This window comes from Scyliorhinus torazame, chromosome 15 (genome assembly GCF_047496885.1).
Source record: "Scyliorhinus torazame isolate Kashiwa2021f chromosome 15, sScyTor2.1, whole genome shotgun sequence".
In the NCBI taxonomy this organism is placed as follows: domain Eukaryota; kingdom Metazoa; phylum Chordata; class Chondrichthyes; order Carcharhiniformes; family Scyliorhinidae; genus Scyliorhinus; species Scyliorhinus torazame.
In genome coordinates, this window is record NC_092721.1 from 175,624,927 (window position 1) to 175,639,783 (window position 14,857).

Below are 14,857 nucleotides of genomic sequence, written 5' to 3' on the forward strand. Positions count from 1 at the left end.
TAAATAATGCAAAGATCTATGTGGCAAGCTGGACTATTTTTACAGGCAATTGGAAAGTGGAGAGAATTTAGCCAGAAACTATCTCAAAAGGAAACATAAATGTGATGAATACATCTAGCACACTGCCACAGTTGTCCATTACTGAAGATCACCACCCTTTACTCTGCAGATTTTTTTGATGTGAAAGGTGAGATAAGCCTGGGATTTGGAGGGCCCCAAGGACGAGGAGCGAAGAAACAAGATCCCCATATCGAAAAGGATCTATATTTGTCTTTGGAAGACTTGTTTCATGGATGTTTGAAGAAGATCAAAATCTCACGCAGGGTAAGTTACTATTATTTCAATGAAATACTCTGAACAGTTGTACCTTTATTTTGTTACATAGATTGGGATTGGAAATTTTGAAGGGAAATGGATCCAGTGAGTTGAACCATAGCACTCTTGCTACTGTCTGAATGAGATACACTAACTCAGAATTGATCCAAATTTCAACCTCAGATCTTCTGGCATGTATGACTTGGTGTTGCAATAGGTGGTACATTTATTCACTGAATCATTGAGTGAGGAAGGTTCTTTTTTATGACTGCTAAAAGAAAATTATAATGCTGGTATTAAGTTATTACCAATCGGATGATTTTTATCACCAGAAATTAAAATATTTCAGTTGTTACATGTGATGGTAGCACACATTGATGCTCCCCATTTATCTTTGCCAAGGAGTACATGGTACATGGTACGTAGTACAGAGGTACATGGATCTGAACTACAGACCAAGTTCCTGGTCTTAGCTGTACACTTTCCAGCACTGTCCAGTGGGTAGCATTTTGGATTTGAAACTCAGGGCATTTTTCATTTCTCTAAGAAGTCAATGGTAGGTTCCCATTTGCAGCTTGGTGGAGATCAGCAGACATTTCAATTGGCTTTTAACGCGCAAACATTTCGGCGGGAGCGGCGTGCAGGGGCCTGTCGGGAGGTGAGTATTTTCTTTAAAAACACTTACCTTGCAGGAGCAGCCCTTAGAATTTCGGCGGGAGCGGCGTGCAGGGGCCTGTCGGGAGGTGAGTATTTGCTTTAAAAACACTTACCTGGTACCGTTTCTGTTCTTTTCTGTTTTATTTTTTATTTTTTATTTATTTTTTATATAAGGCGGGAACCGGAAGTTCGACCCGGAACCGGAAGTTGGCCCGCGGACTTCTGGGAAGGTTTCTCTCCACCACCCACCCCCCCCCCCCCCCCACACCAATAAATTCTGGTGGAGAGGTAAGTGCCATATTTACATTATTATTTTTAAAAAAAAATTATTTATTAATCAGATCTTGGTTGGAAGTTAGAGGGATGGCAGGGAAGGGAGTGCAATGTTCCTCCTGCAGGATGTTTGAGGTGAGGGATGCCGTTAGTTTCCCTGCTGATTTTACCTGCAGGAAGTGCAGCCATCTCCAGCTCCTCCAAGACCGAGTTAGGGAACTGGAGCTGGAGTTGGATGAACTTCGGATCATTCGGGAGGCAGGAGGGTCATAGAAAGCAGCTTCAGGGAATTAGTTACACCAAAGATTGGAGATAGATGGGTAACTGTAAGAGGGACTGGGAAGAAGCAGTCAGTGCAGGGACCCCCTGCGGTCGTTCCCCTGAGTAACAAGTATACCGCTTTGAATACTTGTGGGGGGGGACGGCTTACCAGGGGTAAGCCATGGAGTACGGGCCTCTGGCACGGAGTCTGTCCCTGTTGCTCAGAAGGGAAGGGGGGAGAGGAGCAGAGCATTAGTAATTGGGGACTCGATAGTCAGGGGCACAGATAGGAGATTTTGTGGGAGCGAGAGAGACTCACGTTTGGTATGTTGCCTCCCAGGTGCAAGGGTACGTGATGTCTCGGATTTTCCGGGTCCTTAAGGGGAGGGGGAGCAGCCCCAAGTCGTGGTCCACATTGGCACTAACGACATAGGTAGGAAAGGGGACAAGGATGTCAGGCAGGCTTTCAGGGAGCTAGGATGGAAGCTCAGAACGAGAACAAACAGAGTTGTTATCTCTGGGTTGTTGCTCGTGGCACGTGATAATGAGTTGAGGAATAGGGAGAGAGAGCAATTAAACACGTGGCTACAGGGATGGTGCAGGCGGGAGGGATTCAGATATCTGGATAACTGGGGCTCTTTCTGGGGAAGGTGGGACCTCTACAGACAGGATGGTCTACATCTGAACCTGAGGGGCACAAATATCCTGGGGGGGAGATTTGTTAGTGCTCTTTGGGGGGGTTTAAACTAATGCAGCAGGGGCATGGGAACCTGGATTGTAGTTTCAGGGTACGGGAGATTGAGAGTATGAAGGTCAGGAGCACAGATTTGACTTCGCAGGAGGGGGCCAGTGTTCAGGTAGGTGGTTTGAAGTGTGTCTATTTCAATGCCAGGAGTATACGAAATAAGGCAGGGGAACTGGCAGCATGGGTTGGTACCTGGGACTTCGATGTTGTGGCCACTTCGGAGACATGGATAGAGCAGGGACAGGAATGGTTGTTGCAGGTTCCGGGGTTTAGGTGTTTTAGTAAGCTCAGAGAAGGAGGCAAAAGAGGGGGAGGTGTGGCGCTGCTAGTCAAGAACAGTATTACGGTGGCGGAGAGGATGCTAGATGGGGACTCTTCTTCCGAGGTAGTATGAGCTGAGGTTTGAAACAGGAAAGGAGAGGTCACCCTGTTGGGAGTTTTCTATAGGCCTCCAAATAGTTCTAGGGATGTAGAGGAAAGGATGGCGAAGATGAATCTGGATAAGAGCGAAAGTAACAGGGTAGTTATTATGGGAGACTTTAACTTTCCAAATATTGACTGGAAAAGATATAGTTCGAGTACATTAGATGGGTCGTTTTTTGTACAATGTGTGCAGGAGGGTTTCCTGACACAATATGTTGACAGGCCAACAAGAGGCGAGGCCACATTGGATTTGGTTTTGGGTAATGAACCAGGCCAGGTGTTAGATTTGGAGGTAGGTGAGCACTTTGGGGACAGTGACCACAATTCGGTGACGTTTACGTTAGTGATGGAAAGGGATAAGTATACCCCGCAGGGCAAGAGTTATAGCTGGGGGAAGGGCAATTATGATGCCATTAGACATGACTTGGGAGGGGTATGTTGGAGAAGTAGGCTGCAAGTGTTGGGCACACTGGATATGTGGAGCTTGTTCAAGGAACAGCTACTGCGTGTTCTTGATAAGTACGTACTTGTCAGGCAGGGAGGAAGGCGTCGAGCGAGGGAACCGTGGTTTACCAAAGAAGTGGAATCTCTTGTTAAGAGGAAGAAGGAGGCCTATGTGAAGATGAGGTGTGAAGTTTCAGTTGGGGCGCTTGATAGTTACAAGGTAGCGAGGAAGGAACTAAAGAGAGAGCTAAGACGAGCAAGGAGGGGACATGAGAAATATTTGGCAGGTAGGATCAAGGAAAACCCAAAAGCTTTCTATAGGTATGTCAGGAATAAAAGAATGACTAGGGTAAGAGTAGGGCCAGTCAAGGACAGGGATGGGAAGTTGTGTGTGGAGTCTGAAGAGATAGGCGAGATACTAAATTAATATTTTTCGTCAGTATTCACTCAGGAAAAAGAGAATGTTGTGGAGGAGAATGCTGAGACCCAGGCTATTAGAATAGATGACATTGAGGTACGTAGGGAAGAGGTGTTGGCAATTCTGGACAGGCTGAAAATAGATAAGTCCCCGGGGCCCGATGGGATTTATCCTAGGATTCTCTGGGAAGCCAGGGAAGAGATTGCTGAGCCTTTGGCTTTGATTTTTATGTCATCATTGGCTACAGAAATAGTGCCAGAGGACTGGAGGATAGCAAATGTGGTTCCTTTGTTCAAGAAGGGGAGTAGAGACAACCCCGGCAACTATAGACTGGTGAGCCTCACGTCTGTTGTGGGTAAAGTCTTGGAGGGGATTATAAGAGACAAGATTTATAATCATCTAGATAGGAATAATATGATTAGGGATAGTCAGCATGGCTTTGTGAAGGGTAGGTCATGCCTCACAAACCTTATTGAGTTCTTTGAGAAGGTGACTGAACAGGTAGACGGGGGTAGAGCAGTTGATGTGGTGTATATGGATTTCAGTAAAGCGTTTGATAAGGTTCCCCACGGTAGGCTATTGCAGAAAATACGGAGGCTGGGGATTGAGGGTGATTTAGAGATGTGGATCAGAAATTGGCTAGCTGAAAGAAGACAGAGGGGGTGGTTGAGGGGAAATGTTCGGAATGGAGTTCAGTTACAAGTGGCGTACCACAAGGATCTGTTCTGGGGCCGTTGCTGTTTGTCATTTTTATAAATGACCTAGAGGAGGGCGCAGAAGGGTGGGTGAGTAAATTTGCAGACGACACTAAAGTCGGTGGTGTTGTCGACAGTGCGGAAGGATGTTGCAGGTTACAGAGGGACATAGATAAGCTGCAGAGCTGGGCTGAGAGGTGGCAAATGGAGTTTAATGTAGAGAAGTGTGAGGTGATTCACTTTGGAAGGAATAACAGGAATGCGGAATATTTGTCTAATGGTAAAATTCTTGGAAGTGTGGATGAGCAGAGGGATCTCGGTGTCCATGTACATAGATCCCTGAAAGTTGCCACCCAGGTTGATAGGGTTGTGAAGAAGGCCTATGGAGTATTGGCCTTTATTGGTAGAGGGATTGAGTTCCGGAGTCATGAGGTCATGTTGCAGCTGTACAAAACTCTGGTACGGCCGCATTTGGAGTATTGCGTACAGTTCTGGTCACCTCATTATAGGAAGGATGTGGAAGCTTTGGAACGGGTGCAGAGGAGATTTACCAGGATGTTGCCTGGTATGGAGGGAAAATCTTATGAGGAAAGGCTGATGGACTTGAGGTTGTTTTCGTTAGAGAGAAGAAGGTTAAGAGGAGACTTAATAGAGGCATACAAAATGATCAGGGGGTTAGATAGCGTGGACAGTGAGAGCCTTCTCCCGCGGATGGAAATGGCTAGCACGAGGGGACATAGCCTTAAACTGAGGGGAATAGATATAGGACAGAGGTCAGAAGTAGGTTCTTTACGCAAAGAGTGGTGAGGCCGTGGAATGCCCTACCTGCAACAGTAGTGAACTCGCCAACATTGAGGGCATTTAAAAGTTTATTGGATAAGCATATGGATGATAATGGCATAGTGTAGGTTAGATGGCTTTTGTTTTTTGACTTCCCATGTCGGTGCAACATCGTGGGCCGAAGGGCCTGTACTCCACTGTATCGTTCTATGTTCTATGTTCTATTCCCAGTGTCTATATCTCCAGCCACTTGGCCAGCAGAAGACCAACAAAAAACACTGTGACATTTACTACACAGTCCAAGGGCAACAGTGTATTTGATATTGGTCTGAAAAAGATAGATTTGACTTTTAAAGGCAATGTTAAATTTATGACTTGAATATTCATGAGAACAAAAAGGGTCTCTCTAGCTGAACCAAAATGGCACTGGTTCCCTGATTCTGGAAGTCCCGCCCCTGCACCTAGCTCACACCATTTTTGCCAGTAAAGTTGAACGGTTGCAGGTTTTAGTTTGCACAGTGAATACTGGGTGAGTTGGCATGGACGATGTAAGTGCAAACGGTGGTGGGTGGGGGGCATGGATGGTTCATGGGGGTAGTTACAAATGCAAAGTGCAGCTGCATTTAACCAGATCCAATATTTGTTCGTGGAATGTTCAAAACACAACTCGTGAGCTTTTGTCCATTGCGGAAAAGATCTAAAGCTGCTAGAGGTATTTGGAGAGGCAGGGCGTCATTTTGGAGAGTTAAGGTGCTCTCTGGGAATAATGAAGTGCCCTTTAACAGAGATAAGATGCCCTTTAGGATTTATAAGAGTAGACATAAATGTGTGTAAAAATTAGATAAACTCTGAGGAACTGTCAAGCTTATCAGGGATTTTAAATCTCCTGCCCTTTAATTTAAAAAAACCCTGCAGTTTAAAAAAATACAGTTCCTGCAATTTCATTCTGTCTGTTGATAAAAGTCCCGAGGGTTATAATTATAGGATTAGTGCTGCATGACTGATTCCACAACCGATCATTAGTACAATGGGTTGCCTGTCAATTGATAATTTGATTGACAGCTCCAAGTGGTTATAACTTCTTTGATGTGGGGCTCTAAGCACAAATCTGTGTTTTCATAAGGAAATAAATACTTGCAAAAAATGTTTGCTTTCATAAGGAATTAAGTAGTTAAAGAAATTTAAATGTACTGAATGGGTTTTTAAGAATGTGTTTTTAAAAATTAAGCCTTTAATAGACACTTAGAACTTTTATTTCATTTCATGTCAACATGGCCCCTGAAGCGCCCATGGTGAATACTGGGTGAGGGGCAGCATGGTAGCATTGTGGATAGCACAATTGCTTCACAGCTCCAGGGTCCCAGGTTCGATTCCGGCTTGGGTCTGTGTGGAGTCTGCACATCCTCCCCGTGTGTGCGTGGGTTTCCTCCGGGTGCTCCGGTTTCCTCCCACAGTCCAAAGATGTGCAGGTTAGGTGGATCGGCCATGATAAATTGCCCTTAGTGTCCAAAATTCCCCCAAAGTGTTGGGTGGGGTTACTGGGTTATGGGGATAGGGTGCAGGTGTTGACCTTGGGTAGAGTGCTCTTACCAAGAGCCGGTACAGACTCGAATGGCCTCCTTCTGCACTGTAAATTCTATGTAAAGCTGGCATGGAGGGTGTAGGAGCATAAGGTGGTAAGTTGGGGTCATGGGTTGGCATGAATAGGCACTAAGTTGGAAATGGGGTTATAAAGGACCATGGGGGTGGGTATAGGGTCATAGGTTGGCATGAGGGTTATGGAGGGCCATAGGGTTGGATTGAGGAATGTAGATTAGCAGGGTTGATATGAGGAGCCATGGGGGGATGGGTGGGGTGCATGAGTTAGCATGGGCATGTGTGGAGATTAAGGGGATGTGAGGGGTCAGGGCTTGTTAGTTTTTTATTGTTTTATTATTTTTTAAATATAAATTTAGAGTCCCCAATTAACTTTTGTCCAATTAAGGGGCAATTTAGCGTGGACAATCCACGTAGCCTGCACATCTTTGGGTTGTGGGGGCGAAACCCACGCAAACACGAGAATGTACAAATTCCACATGGACAGTGACCCAGAGCCGGATTCGAACCTGGGACCTCGGCGCCGTGAGACAGCAGTGCTAACACTGCGCCACCGTGCTGCCCTCATTTTTATTGTTTTTCTTACAAGTCCCATCATCAGCACTGAGACGAGCCTTTCATGCAGCCCGATACCATACCAAGCAGCCCCTGTGGCTGCCTCCAAACTCTTTCTATAGGCGGTGGGCCCGACATCTTTTAACACCTGCCCTCCCCTGAACACAAATTAGAATATTCAGGGCACTTTCTCCTAAATTAGGCTTGCAGAGTTGGAATTTTTTCCAATTCTGCACTCCCAACTCTAGATCGAAAATTTGACCCATATTTTGTTAATATTATTGGTGCATGAAGAAGATCAAAATTTCACGCAGTGTGTGGTACCATTATATGAGCTACTATGAATATTATAGTTGTATTTTTATCTAGTACACAGATTTTGATTGGAAATCTGCAGGTGAGTGGCTCTGGTGAGTTTAGCTAGATATATAAAGTGTTTAATGACAATTCCTCTACTCTGTTATGTTTTAATCAGACTATGAATGAAGATGGGCATACTTCAAGCATTAAGGATAAAATCCTGACCATTCAAGTCAAACAAGGCTGGAAACTGGGAACCAAGATCACATTCCCAAAAGAAGGAGACCAGGTGCAGTTTGTGCAATGACTCTTAATTTAATCCTCAGAATATAGGTTGTTTTTAAATTAATTTTTACGGGATGTGGGCTTCACTGGCTAGATCAGTATTTGTTGCCCATTCCTAATTGCCCTTGAGAAGATGGTGGTGAGCAGCCTTCAGTGGTACACCCACTGTGCTATTAGGGAGGGAGTTCCAGGATTTTGATCCAGTGATAGTGGTGGAGCGGCGATATATTTCAAAGTCAGGCTGGTGAGTGACTTGGAGGGAAACTTCCAGGTGGTAATGTTCCTATGTACCTGCTGCCCTTGTCCTTCTAGATGGTCATGGCCGTGGGTTTATAAAGTGCTGCCTAAGGAGCCTTGATGAGCTCCTGCAGTGCATCTTGCAGATGGTATAAATTGCTGCTACAGTGCGTTGAAGGTGGAGGAAGTGTAGGATCTCTTATTTAATCTTCTAATGTGAGTCGATGGACTGATTCTCCACCCCGCCATGCCACATTTCTGTTTCACCCTGCTGGAGGGATGCTCCGTTACGCCGGCAGGTCAAAGGGGTTGCCCATTGTGGGACAGCCCCATGCCGTCAGGAAACCCCCGGGCTACGGGCAAAACGGAGTATCCCGCCGGTGAAGAATACAGCTCGATAGATTTTAAAAATATAACTTTTTTGCTAATTATTCACTTGAATAGACTTGAAAAAAAAAATTGAATCAAAACTTAGAAATGAAATATCAAACAATACATACAAGGGTCAAACACATGGCAAAAAAAACATTCAACATAAAAGAAGAAAGAAATCACTTCAACACAAACAAACGGATAGATGATTCAAGAATTCAGGAAGGCAGGAATTTAGGAATGAGTTCTTGACCACAAGGTCTTGCTCTTAAGGAAATCCTTGTCTATGGTTTAGTCCCTCATTTACTCTCATTGGTTTCTAATTCTCAGCTGAGACCTCCTGGTTCGTTTAAATAAATGTCTGTTACTTAGAGGACAATTTATTAATTAAACGTTGTCCATTACTTATGATTGACTGTTATCCGTCAGGAATAATTCAGTGTCTACATGCCCGCCATACAAGAATGGGATTCTCACCCCACGGCTAGCCATCGACCTTGCTGTAACTAATTATTTAATACATTCCTATTATTAAATGCACTGAAATACAATGGTCTATTCATTATATGGAACGTTCATTGGAATAATGTTTAAAGTTCTACAGACACGACCCTGAAGTTCAATAGTTAATTCAATATCTGAAACAATGACTATCTTTTCACAGTCATGTCATTTTGAATAATTCCACTCTTTTAACTATGCAGTCAATCAGTACCTAAAAACATCAATAAATCAATAAGTAAATGTTTGTGGAAGGGGTGCCAATCAAGTGGGCTGCTTTGTCCTGGATGGTTTTGAGCTTCTTGAGAGTTGTTGGAACTGCACTCATCTAGGCATGTGGGGAGTATTCCATCACACTTCTGACATGTGCTATGTAAATGGTGGCAGAATTCATAGCCTCTGACCTGCTCTTGTAGCCACGGTATTTATATGGCTGGTCCAGTTCAGTTTGTGGTCAGTGGTAACCCCCAGGATGTTGATAGTGGGGTGTCAGTGATGGTAATGCCATTGAATATCAAGGGGCTATGGTAATGCCATTGAATATCAAGGGGCTATGGTTTGATTCTCTCTTATTGGAGATAGTCATTGCCTGGCACTTGTGAGGTGTGAATGTCTGTGTGGAGTATGCACGTTCTCCCTGTGTCTGCGTGAGTTTCCTCCAGGTGTTCTGGTCTCCTCCCACAGGTCTTGTTTAAGTGAATTGGACATTCTAAATTCTCCCTTAGCGTTCCCGAACAGGCGATGTAGTGTGGCGACTAGGGGATTTTCACAGTAATGTCATTGCAACATTAATGTAAGCCTACTTGTGACACTAATAAAGATTATTATTATTAAATGTTACTTTCCACTTGTCAGCCCAAGCCTGAATATTGTCCTGGCCTTACTGCATTTGCACATGGACTGCTTCAGTGTCTGAGGAGTCGCAAATGGTGCTGAACATTGTGCAATCATCAGCCACATCCTCACTTCTGACCTTATGGTGGAAGGAAGGTCATTGATGAAGCAGCTGAAGGTAGTTGGGCCTCGGGCACTAATCTGAGCAACTCCTGCAGTTATGTGCCAGGACTGAAAATTGAAAATTGCTTATTGTCACAAGTAGGCTTCAAATGAAGTTACTGTGAAAAGCCCCTAGTCACCACATTCCAGCGCCTGTTCGGGGAGGCTGGTACGTGAATTGAACCCGCGCTGCTGGCCTGCCTTGGTCTGCTTTAAAAGTCAGCCATTTAGCCCTGTGCTAAACCAGCCCCCGAGGTGACATAAATCCAACAACCACAACCATCTTTCTTTGTGATAGGTATGTCTCCAACCTTTAATAAGGATATGTGGAGTCTACACCAAGTAAAGTAAAGAAACATCGTTTTAATTACAATACGACATATACACTGACTGGTAGATACCTACCCTTTTCCTGTTCTGGTCGGTGCCTTATTGGCTGACCTCTTATACAGAATTTAAAAGAGATCCCCCAATCCTCGCGGGTGAGCTCGTACTCCATAAGAACTACAGAAAGGATCATCATTCCCACCCTGTAGGCCTCGTGTGGGCTATTGCACAATCAGCGGAGAGTTTTTGTCCTGATTTACATTTACTCCAGTTTTGCTAGGGCTCCTTGATGCGCAACTCAGTCAAATGCTGCCTTGATGTCAACAACAGTCAATCTCACCTCACCTCTGGAGTTCAACTCTTCTGTCCATGTTTGAACCAAGGCTGTAATGAGGTCAGGAGCTGAGTGACCCTGGCGGAACCCAAACTGAGCGTCAGTGAGCAGGTTATTGCTAAGTAAATGGCACTTGGTATCATTGGTTTTTTTTTAACAAACAATTTTATTGAGGTATTTTAGGCATATAGAAAAAAAGACATTGTACAATACACAAAAAAAGAAGTCCAGGCACAAATTTAACATAGCACAAACCACGGCTCTGTTCACGCAAGGACTTGCCTCAATATCCCCCTACTCTACTCTAGCCCCCGCCCCCCCCAGCCCTGCTGACGCTTACTCCTCTGCGAAGAAGTCAATAAATGGCTGCCACCTTCGAGCGAACCCTAATTGCGAGCCTCTCAAGGCGAACTTGACTTTCTCTAGGCCAACAAAGCTCGCCATGTCCGATAGCCATACCTCAGCCCTCGGCGGCTTTGAGTCCCTCCATGCTAACAGTATTCGTCACCGAGCTACCAGGGAAGCAAAGGCCAGAACGTTGACCTCTCTCTCTTTCTGGACTCCCGGGTCCTCCGAAACCCCAAAGATTGCCACCTCAGGGCTCATTACCACCCCAGTTTTCAATACCCGGGACATGACATCTGCAAATCCCTGCCAATACCCCCTGAGTTTAGGGCACGACCAGAACATGTGTACATGGTTAGCCGGCCCTCCGGCACATCTAGCACACTTGTCCTCCAGCCCAAAGAATCTGCTCATCCGGGCCACCATCATGTGGGCCCTGTGCACGACCTTAAACTGGCTCAGGCTGAGCCTGGCGCATGTTGCGGTCGTGTTTATTCTGCTCAGGGCTTCTGCCCAGATACTGTCCTCCATCTCCCCCCCCGAGCTCCTCTTCCCACTTAAGTTTCAGGTCCTCGGTCTGCGTAACCTCAGCTCCCATTAGTTCCTTGTAGACGTCTGAGACTCTACCCTCCCCCACCTCCCCCCTAGAAACTGCCCTGTCCTGCCTCTCCTTCGGCGGGAGACGTGGGAAGGACGGCACCAGTCTGTGTACAAAATCCCTCACCTGCAAGTATCTAAAGTCGTTCCTTCTCGCCAGCCCAAACTTCTCCTCCAGCACCCTCATGCTCGGAAAGCTCCCTTCCAGGAACAGATCCCCCATCTTCACAATCCCGGCCCTCCTCCACAGTTGATACCCCTTGTCTATGTTCCCTGGGGCAAATCGATGGTTGCCGCATATTGGGGTCCACACCGATGCTCTTACCTCCCCTACATGCCTCCTCCACTGGCCCCAGATCCGAAGAGCCGCCACCACTATCAGGCTTGTGGAGTACCGTGCCGGCGGAAGTGACAGAGGCGCTGTGACCAGGGCTGCTAAGCTAGTGCCCCTGCACGAAGCAGCCTCCATCCGCTCCCAAACTGATCCCGCACCCACCATCCATTTCCTTAGCATCGCTATGTTGGCCGCCCAGTAATAGTTGCTGAAGTTCGGCAATGCCAGCCCCCCTTCTCTGTTCCTTCCAAACATCACCCTCTTCACCCGTGGGGACTTCCCATACAAATCCCAGAATAATTTTATTCAGCCTCTTAAAGAAGGACCGCGGGATAAAGATGGAGAGACACTGAAAAACAAACAAGAACCGCGGGAGAATCGTCATCTTAACAGTCTTCACCCACCCTGCCAATGACAGCGAGAGCACTTGATATCATTGTTGATGACACCTTCCGTCACTTTACTGATGTTTGAGAGTAGACTGATAGGGCAGTAATAGGTCAGGTTGGATATGTACAGGGCATACCTGAGCAGTTTTCCACATTGCCAAGTAAAATGCCAGTGTTGTAGCTGTAGTGGAACAGCTTGGCTAGAGGTGCGGCAACGTCTGGAGCACAAGTCTTCAGTAGTATTGCTGGAATATTATCAGGGCCCATAGTCTTTGCAGTATCATGTACCTTCAGCTGTTTCTTGATATCACATGGGGTGAATAGAATTGGCTGAAGACTGGCATTTGTGATGCTGGGGAGCTCTGGAGGAGACTGAGATGGATCATCCATTTGGCATTTCTGGCTGAAGATTATTGTGAATGCTTCAGCCTTGTCTTTTGCTTGGCTCCTCCATCATTGAGGTTGGGAATATTTGCAGAGCCTCCTCCTTCAGTGAGTTTTTTAATGGTCCACCACCATCATGACTGGATGTGGCAGAACTTCAGAGCTTCGATCTGATCTGTTGTTTATGGGATCGCTTAGTTCTGTCCATCACTTGCTGCTTGTGTTGTTTGGCATGCAAGTAGTCCTGTGTTGTAGCTTCACCAAGTTAGCACCTAATTTTTCAGTACAGCCGGTCAGCTCCTGGCATGCCCTCTTGCACTCTTTATTGAACCAGGGTGGATACCCTAGCTTGTTGGTAATGGTAGAATGGAGGATATGCTGGGTTATGAGGTTACAGATTGTGGCTGAGCACAATGCTACTGCTGCTGATGGTCCACAGTGCTTCATGGATGCCCAGTCTTGAGTTGCTAGACCTGTTCTGAATCTATCACATTTAGCACGATGATAGTGACACACAACAGAAATGGAGGATATCCTCTACTGGACTGGACTTCTTCTCCCCAAGGTATCATCTTGTTAAATTTATACTGCATTGCCCACAAGGCCATTATATCCTTCTGAAGGTGTGGTGCCCAGAACTGCTCTCAGTTTTTTTGGTGTGGTCTAACTGAGGCTTTGTATACTTGAAGCATGCGTTCTATCTCTTTGCATTCTAGTCCTGTGGATATAAAGCCAGCATTCCAATAGCCTTTTTAACAACCATCTGTTAATGACATTTTGATAACCCACATACCTGAACCTTAAGTACCCTGTCCTATGCCTGTTTGGTTGTTATTGATTGAAGGGGAGCTGAGGAAGCAGACATGCTGTTGGAGGACAACACTTACTGCCCCCATGTCACTGCTATGACCATGGCGCTTTGGTTCAGCACTTTCTTTGCTTTACAGGTGGGCACACTGCAAATGATAAATGTCACGATTAAAGCCTCTAACATTTAACCTATTGATGTACCGTCAATTACCACGAGACGAGAATGGTGAAACAATCGAGGCTTTATTGCACAAGATGTTGTGCCTCCTGCAGCTGGAACCAGAATGGGAGCAGCGCAGGAGAGCTTACACTTTTATACGCCGCCTGCTGGGAGGAGCCAGCAGGCAGGGATTTACCGTAGTACCTTTAATACACAGGCAGTGCCGTAATACATGCAATATATCACGAGTGGTGTTTATCACACCTATTAATATTCTGGGATTGGCTCCATGCATGCTGAAAGTGGACTCTCCACACTTTCATCCATGGTGGAGGCCATCTGCCTCTCCAAGGCAGAGCAGAAGTTTGAACTCAGATTCTCCTTGTCAGCCATCTGAGCTTCCAGCAATTCATTGTCTCGTATTGTGACAAGCCAGCTGCTGTGTTCTGGATGTGGCAAAATCCCTCAAGACAGACTTCAGAGTATTGATGCATTGTTAGTTGTCTCCATGCAGGTGGGAAGAGTACTCTCCATAATTTCAGCCATGGTGGTGAATCTCCTTGATATGCCTTCCAATACTTGATATAGCTGCTTGTGCAAACCAAGCAGTTTTCTTTTCATTACTAGACCCCTGAAGTCATCCTTAGAAGAGGTAAGAGAGGACATTGCCTTCCGGTGAGCTGTCTTCTAACTTGTTTCTACCACGAGTACCTACTACTGCAGAATTTGCACAGTTTTAGTGAACCCTGAGAACAATGTTTTTAAAAATAAATGCATTTTCATCAATGGTTTCTGTTTACACCCACAGAAAACCAACGTTTGAGTCCTCCAAGGATCAAATCTTGGTTCTCCTTTCTTTCATCAAGGAAGAAATAGCGAGGCATCTGGATGGAAATTGTCTCATTGGGCAGACGCAGCATGGGTTCATAAAGGGCAGGTCGTGCCTAACTAATTTAGTGGAATTTTTTGAGGACATTACCAGTGCGGTAGATAACGGGGAGCCAATGGATGTGGTATATCTGGATTTCCAGAAAGCTTTTGGCAAGGTGCCGCACAGAAGGTTGCTGCATAAGATAAAGATGCATGGCATTAAGGGTAAAGTAGTAGCATGGATAGAGGATATGTTATTCTCTAAGTCTGAATAAAGATTGTAGACTTCCAGTTAACACAAATACTCTGTTCAGTAGTTTGTTCAGTTTCCAGAGCTTAACTAGATATAATACAGTCAAGAGGTATGACCAGTGAAGCTAAGGTAAGCTGCCTATGCTGAGCTGTCTCTGTGTGCTGCTGCTCACTAGCCCTGTGCTTCTGAAAGAGACGGTCC

At 45.6% G+C, this 14,857-nt stretch overlaps 1 protein-coding gene across 2 annotated transcripts in view; it reads left to right on the top strand.

Moving 5' to 3' along the window:
* The window catches only part of dnajb13 (DnaJ heat shock protein family (Hsp40) member B13), a 169,000-nt gene that overhangs the window by 52,795 nt on the left and 101,348 nt on the right, over positions 1 to 14,857 (top strand). For both annotated transcript variants that reach the window (XM_072477139.1, XM_072477140.1), the window contains exons 4-5: positions 170 to 324; positions 7,638 to 7,751. In XM_072477139.1, the coding sequence (XP_072333240.1) occupies positions 170 to 324; positions 7,638 to 7,751 (269 nt within the window). The remainder of the gene's footprint in view (positions 1 to 169; positions 325 to 7,637; positions 7,752 to 14,857) is intronic.